This window comes from Silene latifolia, chromosome 7, assembly GCF_048544455.1.
Source record: "Silene latifolia isolate original U9 population chromosome 7, ASM4854445v1, whole genome shotgun sequence".
Lineage (NCBI taxonomy): Eukaryota > Viridiplantae > Streptophyta > Magnoliopsida > Caryophyllales > Caryophyllaceae > Silene > Silene latifolia.
The window spans coordinates 109,587,752-109,605,515 of NC_133532.1; the positions used below are offsets into that span (position 1 = coordinate 109,587,752).

The 17,764-nt window shown below is 36.2% G+C and overlaps 2 protein-coding genes across 2 annotated transcripts; one reads left to right on the forward strand and one right to left on the reverse strand.

Annotated features, from left to right (window-relative positions):
- Positions 1 to 2,492: 2,492 nt before the first annotated feature.
- On the reverse strand, positions 2,493 to 9,427 carry LOC141592519 (protein DJ-1 homolog C). Its single transcript, XM_074413225.1, has 9 exons — positions 8,895 to 9,427; positions 8,052 to 8,252; positions 7,276 to 7,425; positions 6,543 to 6,722; positions 5,836 to 5,910; positions 5,046 to 5,246; positions 3,660 to 3,797; positions 3,291 to 3,574; positions 2,493 to 2,837 (listed from the first exon to the last, which is right to left on the reverse strand). The coding sequence occupies exons 1-8, from the start codon at positions 9,132 to 9,134 to the stop codon at positions 3,362 to 3,364; spliced, it is 1,398 nt and encodes a 465-aa protein (XP_074269326.1). The 5' UTR covers positions 9,135 to 9,427; the 3' UTR covers positions 2,493 to 2,837; positions 3,291 to 3,361.
- A 5,438-nt stretch (positions 9,428 to 14,865) lies between these two features.
- On the forward strand, positions 14,866 to 17,309 carry LOC141590506 (putative glucan endo-1,3-beta-glucosidase BG4). Its single transcript, XM_074411095.1, has 2 exons — positions 14,866 to 15,330; positions 16,734 to 17,309. The coding sequence occupies exons 1-2, from the start codon at positions 14,866 to 14,868 to the stop codon at positions 17,307 to 17,309; spliced, it is 1,041 nt and encodes a 346-aa protein (XP_074267196.1).
- The last annotated feature ends 455 nt before the right edge of the window (positions 17,310 to 17,764 follow it).

Sequence of the window (17,764 nt, forward strand, 5' to 3'; positions counted from 1 at the left end):
GAGGAATCTTCGTATTTCCCCATCGCGCTGATCCGTTGGAGTGAGCCCATCCGTGGTTGGTCTTCACCATCACTCGAGTCTTCGTTACACTCTTGGTGATAGTCGGCCAACGCCCCATCAAGACGTTCTTGAGCCCCTTTCGGCATCTGCTTGAACATGGCATTGAACTCCGCTTTGTTCGGACAATCGGCCATCTTGTGAGGACCCTTGCACACAAAACACGCGAACGGTCTCTTCGTTGTAGAAGCAGTAGAGTTTCCCGCCTTAGAAGACGAGCTTGAGGGCGAGTTTGTAGTGCTCCCCGATTGGGCTTGACTTCCTTGGGAGCGGAACCGACTGTTCCCAACTGAAATGGCGCTGCTTTGTGGCCTTTGTCCGTTGTACCCACTTTGTGACACACCAGTATTCCCCGTTGGTGCCACAACTTTTGGTGCCTCTCGCTCTCCGTGAAAGTCGAGCAGGCGCTCCGCGGCCGATATGGCCGAGGACGAGTTTTGGGATTCGCCTCATGACCTCTTGTTGTGCCCACCTCTTCAACCCGTCAATGAACTCGAATGTCCTATCCGTCTCGGACATTTCGCTAATCTCGAGCATGCATGCTGAGAATTCCCTCACATACTCCCGGATTGATTTGGTGTGCTTGATTTCCTTCAACTTCTTCCGAGCAACAAACTCCGTGTTCTCGGGGTAGAAGTGATCCTTCAAGATCCTCTTGAAGTCGGCCCACGATGTTACCGTAATCGTGCCCGCATCGATTTCCTTGTACCTAGCCCTCCACCACATCTTGGCATCGTCGACTAGATACATACTTGCCGTGACAACTTCCGCGTCTTCGTCGAGCCCACCTACTCGGAAGTATTGCTCCATATCGAAGATAAAGTTATCGACCGCTTTCGAATCCCTCGCCCCATCGTAGGCACGAGGTGGAGGTGGCTTCACCTTATGGCTCCCCACGATTTCCGTCATTGGCCACCGCTTTCACGAGCGTGGCACACGTGTTCTCTAACATCTCAACCTTTCGATGCGATGATTGATCTCTTCCTCCCGATCGTCGGGGATCGCACCACTGATCGCTTGGATGCGGGTGTCCATCCCGTCCACCCTCGTCTCAAGGTCACAAACCGTCTTTTGCAACTCCTCGAGGCTCGCAGCCATCCGCATAACGATGTCCTCGAGTTTGGGAAGCTTGACATCGATTGTGTCCTCTAAGGCATCCACTCGGTCCTCGATTGTTTCGCCCATTTTCTCGATCTCGATAAACAAATGCGGCTTGCGACGCCCGTCCAAGACCGGCTCGATACCAAATGTCACGGTCCGCTACTTTTGCCGGACCGTGGCGCGCACCCTTGCCCCTTCTCAAGGCAAGATGCAAGCGACAAGGATCTTCGTACTAGTGAGGGATCGCCCACTAGCACGATTCTCGGTCTCGGCCGGTGTGTGTCGGGAATCCTAGTCACGATTATCAAGTCCCAAGACACGAAAGCAATAAAAGTAAGCAATACGATTATTGAAAGCAAGCAACAAGCAACAACAAGCTTTTGGATGAGAAGCGGTTTTTCATTGACTAGCACCTCTCAAAGAGGAAATTTGATTATTTGGTCCCGTAGCGAGGATGACATTGAATTCTACAGTTTAGTTCGGAATAGCGATATCTTTTATTTATGGAAACCTATTCTAAAACTACTAAGAAAATACTTACTACAAATGTACAAGGAAAATGAAATTACATAAGCATAAAATAAATCTAAGGCTCAAGTGTGCGGATCGTCACACATAGTTTGGTTGAATATCCCCAACACAAATACCAACTTTTATGCTAAATCATCAGGATAAGGCAAGTACTTTGGTTGGATGTTGGTGCACCAAATATCCACATTTCATGTTACACACTCTTGAATTGCTTGCTTGCTGGACTGATATTAACACATGAACTTCAGAATCTTGTCCTCACAATATGAACATTAGAAAGAACACAAACCGGCTCCCCGAAAAGGTCTTAATTTAGTGGTGAAGATGGAGGCATCGTGATAAATAAGTCGTGTGTTTGAACCCCTCATCCACCATATATATTGTACTGGCCTTAAGTATACGATACTACAAAATATTAATGTGAAATTTCATAATTCTACCGAGTATCTTTGGCTGAGTTTGCTACCTCGGAAGCTCAACGGTCACTCCACCATCGTAACTCAGTGGTAGAGCGCACCTTTTTCAATCATAAAGTGATACATTCCAACACTCTTTTCGTCATATTTCACATCTCTATACCGGACACTTGGACAAGTATTTCAAGTTGAAAGTACTTCATATACAGTAATAGTTGTCCGACACCAAGACATGCATCATCGAAGGTAGATACTTTTAAGTCTCTGTAAGTTGGTAACATAGCTTGAAGCTAGTTTTGCGAGACCAGTTGCAATGACGATGAAAACCAAGGCCAAGTCAGAGTGTAGTTGGCAAACAAAGACTCCACACTCCACAGAGATGCTACAGTAAAGAAAACATAACTAGACTTGATTAAATTTGTCAAGAAACTAATTTCTGACATTTTATAAACATGAAGTTCGAGGGGGGTTGTTGGAGGTTGGGGCCATGGTAATGAAATACAGTAACGATCCGGCCGACATTCTTTGGGATATCTGACAATTGATGTCAGAAATCTAGAATGCATTTTCTACTAACATTGCTGATGACACATCAACACTACTGTAGAATGCATTTAATCGATTTTCTCACTAGATTTTGGAGCATGAATTGGCAAAAATAGAAGATGACCGGATTTCATCTCCAAGCGTCGAAAATGTTGGAACTTTGCATAGCTCTTGTGCTGTATAGATCTGCAAAACAACAAATAGCACTCTTATCAGCATAATAAATCAAAATCATTCACTTCGCAATTATTGTGATGCATTATCAGGAAACAACTTAACCAAAAGCTTAAGCTAATGGTTGGAGTCCCAATATCGGTTTTATATTCTAACACTCCTCCTCACACGAATGCCCGTTGGGCTTGAAGTGTGGATGCAACTGTAGGCCTCCTCATACCTGGTACTTTAATATTCCACTTATGAAATGAGGGGGGATTCGAATCCGTGACCTTTGGTCACACTAGCTTTGATACCATGTCATGAAACCATCTCAACCAAAAGCTTAAAAGCTCAAGCTGATGGTTGGAGTCCCAAGATCGGTTTTATATTCTAACATTATTGTTGTACATGTATCTACATAATTCATCACCATTTGAGGCTCTGATACTTTTTGCTTCAAATAATCATCACATCTGGCCTTACCTTGCAAGAGCAGCATCATGTATGAATTCCATTATCTCGGTACAGCATCAAACTTTTCTGTTATTCATTTACTAGCTTTTGGGAAATTCAAAAACAAGACCTTCTGCAACACTTCTTGCCCTTGAGTGCCCGAAAAGCTTGCTCACAATAGCTAGGGCAAAATCCATTGTCGCACCAAGTCCCATTGAAGTGATAAGTCTACCATCAATCACAACTTTCACACCCTCAACCATCTTGCTTGTTGACTTACCTGACATGGAGGTACATGTCGCGATTGTTTTGTCCTGTTTACATCAAGAAATGAGTGAGATGACCAGTCATGAGGTGTATCCGTGTATGTTTTCTCACGACAGATGTAAGTTAAGTCACCTTGAGCAGCCCTTGTTTTTGTAGCAGTGCTATCGAGGAGCTTACTGCCCCGTACATTCTACCATCTGCTTCCTGTTCTTTTAGCAGCTTCTTCAGAACTTTTGACTTATTCAGCTGCTTCAGACCTTTAAGGCCACCCTGTAACGATAATTATCAGTAATAAGCTTCCGACTTCTATCACTTCCCATGTATCACAATGTTATTCCCAGTTAATTTACACTATCTCCAAGATGACACTTCAATAGTTTTTTTGTAATTATGTATTACTTCTGATTGTTGCAAGTATGATATGCAAAAGATATTTTTATAAGAAGTATACATTTTTTAGTATCATATGCTTAAATGTAATATTTTTTTAACATATTTATGTCAAATGAGAAGAACATTGTGAAACCAAGAAAGTATTAGTTTACCCCAGTTTACAGCCAGCTAACTTTTATTAACCATATATCTAGCAATTAGGAAATATTCTAAATTGATTATGTAAATATTGAAAATATAGCAATTCTTTATTGTGTATATTATTTCCTTACCTTCAGTCACACTGGCTCTGATACCATATAAGAGATAGGTTTTTGTGTGAATAAATTGTATATTAATATAATGAGGGTTACATTTATTTATAGGTCACGGGTTCAAATCCTGGCAACCTCAAAACTCCTCAAAAACTCGAAGTGGAAACCCAGCACACGGTACGGGGGAGCCGGTGCACAACTAACCACTCTTCAAGCCCAACGGGCATTTGAGTGAGGGAGCGTAATAGGAAGATTTATAATAGTTGGGCCTCAACCATCACCTTAAGGTTATGGTTGAGGCCCAACTATTATAAATATTCCTATTAACTTTAAGCCATTGCCTCACATGTTTGATGATAAATCACAAACTCACAGCGGATTAGACATAAAGTAACGATTTAGTAAAACTATACCAGGCATTCTATTTTAGTTTAACAAGGAAACGGATCACAATTTCTACCTGTTGCACTTTGCAATTACCAGGCACTCTATCAGAAACATCTCAATTCAGTGCAATCATAAATGGTGCAGAGTTTGCAAACCCCCAAAATCCAACTAATTATGGAGCCTCTACTTAGTTTGTGACTTCATGCATACCCGTGTCAATTATCTAGACATTTATGTTACTTCGACTCTTCACTTCATGGCCATACCGACACAACACACTATCATATGAGTATCAAATATGTAAGTATACCCCAAGCTTACCAATCCGATAAATCTTAAAGCAGAGACATATGGGAGGCTTGGAAGTTGGAAGACAATAAAAAGATAAGTGTTACACGAAGCATATAATATGAGTCATAGGACTCTAACATCTCTCTATCACTAATGAGGTAAGCTGTAAGCATATAGATAGCTTTGATCTTACCGGCAGAACAATCAAGTCATAAGTCGTCTCAGCTGCTAAATCGATCAACTTGTCAGCCATAATTTTGGTTCCTTGGGATGCCACAATTTGTCGGGACTTCTCAACAGACGCAACCACAACATTGACATTCGCTCTCCTAAGGATATCAACTATTGCTACAATCTCTATCTCCTCACATCCATCTGCAACCGGAATGAGCACCTGCACGACACATAGGACAACATAATTATTTCCGAGAAAAAAGGTGCAGCGAGTCTCCAAGATTTTGTGGTTAAAAAAAAAAAAAAAAGAGATGTTAATCAAGGTTATGAAAAATTTAATGAGCTTATTGGAAGTACAAGTACTTGTTAAATGACATATACTGCTCATGATGACTGTGAAAACCTCTGTTACTCTGAGACTATAATTCATGTGCTCGTATCTTTCTCTGGAAATAGCCAACATTTCGACATATATGAATGCTTGGGTATGATCGTCGGCAAATCGTAAGAAAAAAAAATAAAAAACGATGGACTTATCTGAATCTGATGAAGCCAGACAACTTAAAAACATAGTCTTTCAACCAATTTCATAAAGTTTGATACAGAAGTCAGTACTATGATGCTAAAGAACATCGAAAAGGATTTCCATAGGAAACACTACACATTCAAGATCTGAGGGTAGAAAAAACACCTACAGGATAACTTAGCTCAAGCACATGAGCCAGGTACGAAAACATTATCCTGATACCTTAAGGCTCCCGTGATGGCAGGGTAAGGGAATCAGATCACTATTTATAGGAACTGCTTACCAGAGGAGGCTGGTCAAGTAACCAGTCTATTCCATTGATTTCTTCTTTTCTGATACATTCTTCTACATTTAGAAGCTGAATAACAAGAAAAATAAAGCCATTACTAAATTGTATACTTTAATTGGTAAAAGTAATTATATGGGAAGGGATCGCTAAATAATCAATATGAACTGTTTAACAGGATATAGTTCAGTGTTTAAAATTAAATCCACCTGACAACCTAACTAATGACATAAATAAATACATAGTTAATAATGCCATGATATCAATTGTATGATTTTCTCTGACCCAATAATTTCTAGGCTGAAGTATTTTTCATTTAAAATAACATGTTTTATATGATAATTAAAACAAAACAGATTCACAGAATCACAGGAAATGTGTAGCTTATTGTAATTTGATAACATGACAAAAACATCGTAGAGGAGAACCTTCTCCAGCATAGATCCATTTCTACAAACATTGCATGCATTACAGTTTTGGATAGGATAAATGCACTGTACTAACAGTAACACTCAATAGGTTCCCCTTATGTTCCTCCTTTAGTAGTTTCACGTGCACCACTCGGATAATCTTGTTGAATTCGGAATCCATATTTCCTCCATAAACTATGCACAAAGATGATAGGCAAAATCTAAAGAAAGACTATATTATGCAGACATCATGAGAACGTCGTGAAGATAAATATTTTATCCTGAAAAACATACCACCATTTTCTTGACTTCTTGGGCAACAGATTCACCAAGTAATTGTTCTACTAATGACAGAGCAAATTCAAAGGTAGTTCCGGGTCCACGGCTTGTTGTAAGCTCCCCAGAGACTTGGATGTTGGATTTTACAGCCCAAAAACTTGAAAGCTTGTCCATAAATGCAGGATGACAAGTAGTCTTGGAGCAACAAGCAAAGAAAGTTAAATCAATAAAGATAATCTGATAACTTGATAAATGCAACTTATATAGTGGCTCTGTTTGGTAAATGGCATATTGGCCAAATTTCAGCATATTGGAGAGGTTTAGCATGTTTGACTTACGAATATGCTATTTAGAGCGTTTGGTTAATGGCATATTGAAATAGCATATTGGGGTCCAATATGCTATTTTGCAATGTGATGCTCCTACTAGTATATTAGGTTAGCGGATTAGAAAGAAAAAATATTGTCTTATTTACCCCCTTAAAAAATATTAACCTTCCTTTTATATATTTAATAAGTAATTTATTCATATCCTTATTTGTCATTTTACAAATAATCTAAACAATCTGCTAATCTAAAACTGTCAATTACCAAACACCTCTAAAACAATTCTGCTAAATAAATCTGCTAGTCAAACCCGCTAAATCATTATGCTAGTCAAATCTGCTTTCTAAATCTGCTTCTGCTAATATTAATCCGTTGTTTACCAAACAGGCCAGTATAAAAAAGGAAATTGCGCATATCAATACCCGTTTTCTCCTTAATAGTCCCCAAGGTAGGAGCGTAACAGCTGGAGCAGCACATATAGCACCATATAATCTTTTCTCTTCTGCATGTTTGCTAGTAATTGTGCAAAGAACTTCACAATCCCTTAGTCGTACGGAACCAGGCATTCCTCCCTGCATTTCATGCTTGTAACTACTCCAATTTCATGAATGGACAATAAGGTAGATTACGGAAACAAAGAAAACATAATTCAAGTATCAATATATAATCCAGTTTTCTTTCTCAAACATCGTGGTACCGAGATCTATAAACTTGCTGTAAAAATTTTGAACCGATATATCCCTTATGTTTACTATAACTTGTGACAACATACTTCAGCCATGGCCTTCATATTATCTCGTGTACTCATGTCCAACACTTGACACTCTGACATTTTAAGCCAAAAACTTATGGATCTTCGTATAGATAGCTGAAGCCGACACTTGACACACATTCATGTCGCATACTTCTAAGCGAGTCAACGTAACATAGGTGGTAACATAATAAATCGGCTGATCTGACGTCAATCCAACTTCTTACAAAGATTTGAGGTGCGGTTACGTATGCCATATGAATCACAGTTGTTAGAGTGAAGGCTCATCTGTGCACTCAAGCACTAATACGTAGCATTCGCATGGTCTACAACACAGCATCTAGAGCCAACCAGTATCTAAGTAAACTATTTCACGAGCTGAGACACTCTTCCAGGAAGAAAGGTGAGATACGCAATTCATTTGTAGTAAGAATTTCAAAAACTCACAGGTAAGGCAATTAGATCATAGATCTCATCAGTGCAAGAGCTTATTGAGGTATCAGCAACAAGTTTGACGCCGCTAGACGCCTCAACCTCAAGTTGAGGCTCAACAGAAGCCACAGTGACATGAGCTCCAGCCTGACGTAATACATGCACTAGTATCACAGCTTCCAGTTCTTCTGTTCCATACCCTATCGGAACTAAAACCTATTATGACAATTAAGAACAAGAGCTTATTCAACCAGAGATATAACAGTCCATCTTCTTCACTAAAACAAGTTTTCAAGCAGCCAAGCCATTATACCCATTCATCTTCTAAATCATAATATCAGAATGACAAAGCACTAAGCGCAAGTGTTGTAGCGTAAAAACAAGCAACTCCTCTGTGAGGCTAGACATCCAATATCCATTTATAATTCCAGGCTAGACTCTGTGAGTCTTCTCTGAAACAGTTGTATGCATATAACCAAGTCATTGACCCTATTATTAAACGAACAATAAAAGATCAAAAGATGTGATCCTATGTATACAACCGTCTCACATAAATTCTTGTAATTCTCATAACCAATTTCTTCTTTTGTGTCTAAATGGAACCACAAGGGCAATTCTGATCTTACAGTTTCGAAAACAGGTTATGAGTATCACCCTCGATGACTGTACTTGCTTATTTACTTGCTAAGCTACCTCACATATTTTCTCCTAACCAATATATAAGAATGACAAAATACTAAGCACAAGCATAGTAAAAAGGGCAAACATTTCCCATTCACTCGAATCATTTAACCATTCATCTGCAAAGCAATATGATCACAAAGACAGAATAGGAAGCGTAAGCGCGAAAAGGGCAACCTTTTTAAAGGGGGCAGAGGTGGCAGAAGTTGGGTCAGCTGTGGCAATGCCAGCATTAGTTGCAACAGCTTTAGTAGGCTGAATTCTTTCAGAAGTGGTCGTACTGCGACACCGAGTATTGAAGGAAGAAGGATAATGTGCTGAATTACTCGCAAAAGGCATCATTGAAACGGAGTGAAATTTGAGGTATGAACGCTCAAAGCAACATGTTGAAGCATATGTTGATGATAAACACTCCATTTAGCTGAAGTACCCAATACCCAATTAAAAATATCAACTAAATTACTCAGAATTTGCAATTCTGCAGATAAAAATAATCAAAATTGGGGATGGAATGTACGCTTTGTTAAGCAAGTTTCGTTCAGGCAAAACATCGAACAGGTAAGGTGCAATCACTGAGTTACCACTTACCAGGACCTACTAGTATTGAAATTTAGTGAGGGGGGAATGGAAGAAAACTAGAAAAGTGAAGTTTTATCTTTTAAGTCTCCAATTGCTAAAAAAATTGGAAAAAGTTGATAACAATATCTTACTCTTCTATTAAAGTAGCATATTATTATTTTTTTAGGGTAAGAAAACTAGGTTGATAAGACCAACATATCTCATTTTTTCGAATGAGGGGAGTAAGTTGAAGCCACCGGCTATCAAACCACCTCGAAAGAGTTGGACATGAATGTCCAATAGAAGTCATGAAATCAACAATCTTGTTGGCTTCACGAAAGCAATGTTTAATTATCACTTCATCGAAAAAATGAAAGTCTAATTTCACATCCTTGATAATACCAGAAATTTCCCAAGAAATTTGTCAAGTACCTCGAATCGAGTTAATAACACATAAATTATCACCCTTCACAATTAACTTTGAGATTTCTAAGTATTTAGCTGCTAAAATACCCTCTTTTAAAGCGAGATCTTCCGCAACAAGGATACTATTGGATCCACACTTTTTTGCTCCCAACAAAACGACTTTACCATGATCTCTTATAGAATATCCTAAAGTAGCATAGGGATGGAAATCGTCCTGTAAACCCGTTACAAGAAGAGTCTCTCAAACAATTATATTAGGATGGAACATAAACAGCAATCGTAACGACAAATAAAATGACACCATAATTTCCATAATTTTTCACTTGAAAACTCTTCCCAACTAAGGGAAAAACCACGACTCTTTCGAGAAATTAATTCACTAATAAGAATTATAAAGTTCCTGGAACACAATTGCACACTACTACACTAGTATTGTCACTCTCTCTCAAACTTTATCTCACCCTTATTATCCCTAATGGATATTGAACACTCTATTTTCTCTCTTCTAAAACAAGAAGTTTTCTCTCACCAATTACCGGGATGTAGCAAATTAACCCCATAACTTATTAACTATGTGCAAATCAGCTCCCTAAGTTTTACTTATAGCAAATTAGCCCCCATAACTTTTCAAAAATGTGCAATTAAGCACAAATCAAGTTTTTTACCACTTTTTTAACTAAAACCTATTGTTTTCTATTATAAATATATTTTTTTAAATAATGAATTATAGTATTTACATATTCAACGAAAATTGCAAACCAATTTTAATATAAAAAAATTGGACATATAACTTTTTATTGTAACATCATTAACAATTCTCATATTAGGAACATTTTTCGCCAAAATAAATTAAAAAAATATTTGAACATGTTTTTTTAATAAATAAGAATTTTAGGATTAAAACCTAATTAATAATTTTGAATTTCAATAATACTAATATTTAATTAGCAAATTTTATTCTTAAAAATAAGTTAATTAGTTAATTACACATTAAGAAAAACTTATGGGGTTGATTTGCTACATCCCCATACTACTAAGAGAATAAAAATTCACTTAGTTTTCTCTCCAAAAAAACATCTAGCTAAATAAGGTAATAAATAAAATTTTCTTTCATTACATTATTATCTTTTCAATGAATATATTCTTATAAATAAAATCTGATTTTTTTAAATAAATTCATAATTATGATTTTTTTCATTAAAATAAAATAAAATTGATATTAAATTATAAAGTATAAGTTGTTAAATTTTTCAGTAATGCAATAATTATTACGGTAGAGAATAACTTGACACATGCTTACTATTAGCTTTGTGACAAAAAACATTCACTAAAATAAATTCACAACTTAAATAAAAAAAATTTATTAGTTTTACATATCAATTTTTTTTATTTCATATCAAAATACAATGGAATGAATTGATAAATATTAATGAGGTGCAAATTTAAAAGTATAAATCCCTCTATATACTAAAATAATATAACTTCTCTAAAGTTTTCCTTCCAAAGTGCTCAAACTTATATATGGAAACAAATTAAATTTTCATTTATTAAACTAACTTTCCATTTAAAATAATCTATACATAAAAACTGTATCTCCTATTATTAACTTCGTGACAAAATTTTTTTTTTTTAAAAACAATTGATGTAGTTAAAATATTTTCATAAAAACACAATTCATGGAATTATTCAATTTTTTTGATTAATTTTAATATTAGTTATCTTTTATAAAAATTCGTGAGATATAAATCTAAAATCTATAACACATTAAAAATTAAAAGGCCTATATTTACCGCGCATTTGCGCGGGATCTACACTAGTTTATAAGTTAAGGGGCTTGATTGCACATAGTATCAAACTTATTGGGGTGATTTGCTATATTTCCCGTTATCTAATGAACAACTAATATTGATTTGTCTCTCGATATTTTGTTTGTATAAAACTATTACCACCCAATAGCTATTTATTAGAGTTGTTCATGGGTCATATCCCTCGATAACCCGACCCATTCCTTATTTTAGCGGGCTTGGACACAAAATTTTGTAAAAAATAGGTTGTGGTCGGGACAAGCACGACCCGATTAAGTAAATGGGCCGGTCATGGACACGAGCTTTTCCAAACGGGCCAACCCGCCCGTCCCACTAAAAATATAAGATAATAAATTTTTAATTTATTTATGTTTATTTATTGTTTTATACTCCCTCCATTTTTCTATTTTCACCCCATTTCTCTATTATATGTGAGGTATATTTTAATGAAATGGGGTGAAAATAGAAAAATGAAGGGAGTATTATATAAATAATGATTTTTTTTAATGAAAGAAAATAAAAGCATATTTTTATTTAATAAAGCCGAACTTAAACCGTTGTCTTTCCAAATATCACTATGCTAATTAAATTTTGATTGTCTTTGCATATATTCAAAACACCGCTAATTTACGTGTATTACAAGTTCCAATAATGTACACATCCAATCTTTACCTCTACCCTTATATGTATTCCTTCACTATCCATATATATCATACACTTAACTTCAAATTTCAAATCAAGGTATTTGATATAAAAAGTAGTTTAAGTTGAAGTTATTCTATACCGAATAAGTAATTAACAATTAAAGTTTAGTGTTACATCCCATTAGCCCATGGGCTGCCCGACTTTTGACTAAAGGGCGGGTAAGGGCAAGGATAATTGGCCCATAATTCTGACCCAGCCCGCCCCTATAGTCTTAAAGGACAACTTTTTTCTTCACAGCCCGACCCATGTCCGGCCCAAGCCCGCATTTGAACAGCTCTATTATTTATACTAAATAAATCTCAAAACTTCCAACAATCATTGAACATTTTTGTGCATTGTTCCTTCTCCAAAACGTAAACAATTTACATATATACATTTGAAACATCAACACACCTTATTCAACATTTACCTTTAGAGTTTTTGGGAGATTAATCCAACAATTTCCTCCCTCGACCAAAAACTCCAAACACCTCAACTATCTCGGAAAAGCGAACTTTCTTCTTTACGCTAGCCTTTCTTTTCACGCTATATGTTCATCCACATAGCAAATATTGTTTTTCGCTTTCACCTCTTGCATTACCAAGCTTCTTCCACGATATACTTTACACCACTTACCACTACCAACATATCGATTCCCTTAAGTTGTCAACACAACAAGCTTTAAGAACATACCTCACATTTTTAAAAGTTCTTATGGTGCCATCATGGAGTTTCATTTTCACACTCCCTACACCCTCAACTTTTAATTTGAGGCCGTCAGGCCCGTCACCCACTTTGACTTGTACAACGTCTCCATCAGTTTGCAAAAAGTATCAAATGCTTCTTGGTCTTTACACACATGCACAGAGGCACCCGAATCCATCACCAATTTTTCTTGACATTCCACCTCATCTTGGTTAGTCAAGAATATATCTTCATCACTATTATTACCACACACCATATTGGAAGAATCACCTACATCATCAACCTTAGTTTTGCCCAACTTTTCTCTTAAAGATTTTACACTTTTCAAGTCTTCCTTTATTATTGGACAATTTCGTTGAATATGGCCTTTCTCATGACAATAATAACACTCCACACTATCCATGTACCTCGCGCGCGACTTCGATCAAATTCTTTGGCCATCTCCATGTCTTTGTGATCTTCTCCCTCGTTCACAACCATCTTCTCCCATCGGCCCATCACTTGATGACGCATCTACATCTATTTTTGCCATCATCTTCTCATTTTCTCTCACCGTCGTTATTGCTTCATCCAACGAGATGTTCTTTTTACCCATGAGTATTGTCATAACAATACGTCTAAAAGTCTTCGGTAATGATGCCAATAACAAGAGAGCTTGCTCTTGATCCGTTATCTTCTCATCGGCATTCAAGAGTTGACACACTAATTGGTTGAATTTATTTATGTGGTCTTGCAAACTTGTATCACCCTCCTCCATCTTGAGTTGACACAATTCCCATCGCAAACATAGTCGGTTGGCGAGCGACTTTAACGCATACATGCGTTATTTTTTGTGAAGTATGATCAACAGTTATATATTTTTTGGGCTTCGACTCTTAAATCGGTTAAACATGCTATTCGACGAGAATGTATTTTTTGTTCACCTTAATGCATGATCTGCGTCGTTGATATGTATTTTAGGTTAACTTTGGACCATTGATTACCGCATTGCTTGAGGATGGGTTGAGAGAGGGCTATCGATTTTAGAATAATATAACTAAACCTAATTAGTAATAGAATTAGGAGTTTATATTTTTTGTTGGAAATATGATTTGTAAATTGAACTAATAACAGGTTTGTTATACATAACTTCTTCTGATTTATTGGTTTTAGTTTTTAGCTACACAAATAAGGCATATACGAACTAAGCCACAATTCTAAATAAGCAAACATAAGCCTCAGGATTGGACATAAATTGCTACTCTGACATAGCCCAAACAGACCTAGTCCTTTCGACCAATTTGGTCCATACACGATCCAGACATTGACTCATCATGCGGGCTGCGGCACCATGAAAGCATGTGGATCGGTGTACGGAGCATAATGTCTCCAACTAATAAGTCTTAAAAAAAATTGAAAAAATGTGACAGTCCGAACTACGTCTTAAATGTAATTTATTTTTGGTAAATCTTAAGAACAATCAGAAATAAAGATAATATAATTATAATTAATTCCTCTTATTGAGTTTTATAGCCCTATATTTTCTTCTTTCACAAAGTTTAAATTTTTTCTACATACCTTCATATATATAATTCATAAATCCATTGACAAATTAGTTTTATAAAACAAATCAGCCATTATTACGCCCATGCGAAATTTTAGTAGCCAAATCTACATTAAAACAACTAGCAACTATCCTTCAAACATTATTTTGATCATGCCTACTTTGAGATAATAAATACTTCATATAAATGTGTACATCTAAAATTTATGGCAATATATATCAGTATATCACCATAATATCATTGTAGAATATAAATATTATACTCCGTATAAGACAATTTTTCCTTAAAAAAACAAATATATAAGACAGTTTTTCCAAAAAAAATAAATAAATATTATAAAGACAATTTTATACATAGGACGATTTGTATAAAACTCGTTCACGAACCAATTCAGGTGTATTAAACTCGCAACTCCAATCAATAACCATGGCGTCACGGTCACGACTTCTATTATCACTCGTACTATATTGCTTATTAGCTACCTCGTACACAAACGTTACCGGAGACGGAGATTATCTTTCCAAAGACATTGGAGTATGTTACGGTTTCAATGGAGATAATCTACCGTCACCAAATGCACTAGTCACAATGTTAAAACGATATGGCATTGGAAAATTGAGAATCTTCGAACCAAATCTTCCACTACAAGATGCACTCAAAGGAAGTGACATTGATCTCGTTCTTGGTGTCAAAAACCAAGACATTCCGACGCTTGCCTCGAGTTTGGAGGCGTCAGAACAATGGGTTGCCACCAATGTCTTACCTTATGTTAATGACATTGCCATTCCTTATGTTTCTGTCGGAAATGAAGTTGTTCCTGGTCAGTTCAGCGACGGTATTGTTCCTGCCATGCAAAATCTACAGAACGTTCTACTCAGTCATAACCTTCAAGTATGGTCATATACTCATATATTATACTCTTTCCGTCTAAGTCTTTTGTTTACCTTATATATTCTCTGTGAATGATATTTTAATTAAAGTTAAACAAATGATTGAGACAGAGAGAGTATTTATCATTTACTCTTCAAATTCATTTATATTGTGAATACTGAATATTAGTTTCTTTTGAAAATCAACGTTATAAATTTTACGTTTCATCAATTTAGTGGCCAAAGTTGAGATAAGGTTGACATAAGAGTCAAATTAGGTCAAACATAAGTTCGATTGAACGAGGACGTTTTTCAATGTTTTACCTTTCAAAGTCCAAGGCTCCAAGCTATACTAACTTGAACCACGAGGTCAGTTCATCTTGCTTAAGATCGTCTTAATTTAAAATCCCTTACAATTTTCTTTTATTTACTCTTCTATTTTATTTAATTTAGGTGTGAAAGCAAGGGTCATAAATTAAGACGATTTTAGGTAAGAATTGGTCACGAACCAATGTTTACTTAAAATATACTCTATCCACCTCTTTTTTTTGTTGATAATATCAAAATATCTTCAATTAAATTAAACGAAATTAAACTCTTTTATTAGGCTCCGTTTGGCACGACACTTCAGGTAGCTTATTTGACCAAAGTAGCTTATTTGACCAAAATTCCAGCTACCTGATTTTTTTGCAAGTGTTTGGCAAGTAACTTATTTGGTCAAATAAGGTACCTGAAATGAAATGCTACCTTATGTAGCATTTGAGAAATCAGGTACCTGAAATGATTTATTTTCCATTTTTTACCCCTTTATTCTATAATATTAAATAATTTTCATATCCTTTTACGTCATTTTACCAAAATCATTACCTTTTTTCACTAGTTTGCCAAACACATTTTTATATAATCGATTCTTATCACCATAATTTTTAGCTACCTTATCGATTCCTATTCAGTTTTGATTAACTTTTCGTTTTTCTCACCTTTTTAATGGTAGTTTTTTTAAACAGCCTTAGTCTTTGACAATGTCTTGGAGAATATTACTCATCAAAGTCAAAAATTTTGAACGTAAAAACTAAACATGTACAATAATAACATAGGATAATACTTAATAGCGGCATATAAATTGTGTATATATGTAGACTTATAATTTTCTTCTACACCTTGGATAGTTCGATTATCAATATTACGAGCAATGAAATATATATTGATATTGATATATCCAAATTAGTTTGGGGATCGATCCTAACGATATACGGAGTATATCAGTTTAAATGTTTCTCCCTACTGGAATCTATATATGGCCCCCTAACGTCAAATTCTGACTTGGCTATTGAATTATACTCTGCGACTGTTTCAATGTTTCATAATGTGAGGAGACTCGAAACATTTTGGAATAATAACACTTTGTTATCGATCGTAATGTAGGGCATGAGGGCAACAACGGTAGTTCACATGGATGTACTAACAAATACGTACCCACCTTCAGCAGCCACATTTTCCGAAGCGTCTATGCCATACATGACCGCAATACTACAACACTTACAAGACGTGGGTGCACCTCTTCTATTCAACATTTACCCATATTTCGTCTACGCGTCGAACCCTACGGATGTAAGACTTGACTACGCCCAATTCACCGCGACTGGACCCGTGATTTCGGATGGAAACCTAACATACATGAACCTATTCGATGCCATGGTGGACTCGGTCTTTTGGGCTATGGAGAAAATAGGAGTTACTGACGTGGACCTCGTCGTGTCCGAGAGCGGGTGGCCGCACGATGGGAATGGGGAATTTACGACCGTCGATCTTGCTGGGACGTATAACAAGAATTATATGAATCATGTATTGAGTCATGTAGGCACGCCTAAGAAGCCCGGTGCGTACATTGAAGGGTTTATATTTTCTATGGTCGATGAGGATTTAAAACCTGCTGGAGTTGAACAGAATTTCGGAATGTTTAAACCCAATTTAGTGCCTAATTTCAATATCTTTGCTTAGGATTGCAGCCCCTTAGAAATTTCGAATTAGTAACACACACTAACAGATGATACTTTCCTTTCCATATCCAATTTTTTATGTCCTCCGCGGCATTTAATATACAGTTGGTCTCCTTTTCTTTAAAACGGTTATATTCGTCTTATGTATAAAATAGGTCAAGTACTACCATTATAAGTAGATGGAACAAAAACTTAGTATCCCTTAATCACTCAGCTTTTTGTCTCATCTATATATCCGTCTTAGAGTAGAGTTTGTGTTAACAGAGGTTGGATCTTGTCCTTAAACCACCAAGTTTACATAAACAACGTCCTATTTTAAATTTTGTAATAATAACATAATTCAAATGGTCATGGATAATTTTTTTTTTTTTTTTTATTTGGAAGATTAGGATGAATTATGAAGTTGTTGCATGAAGGTTCCTTTTTTTCTCAAACGAAAAAAATATGTTCCTTTCA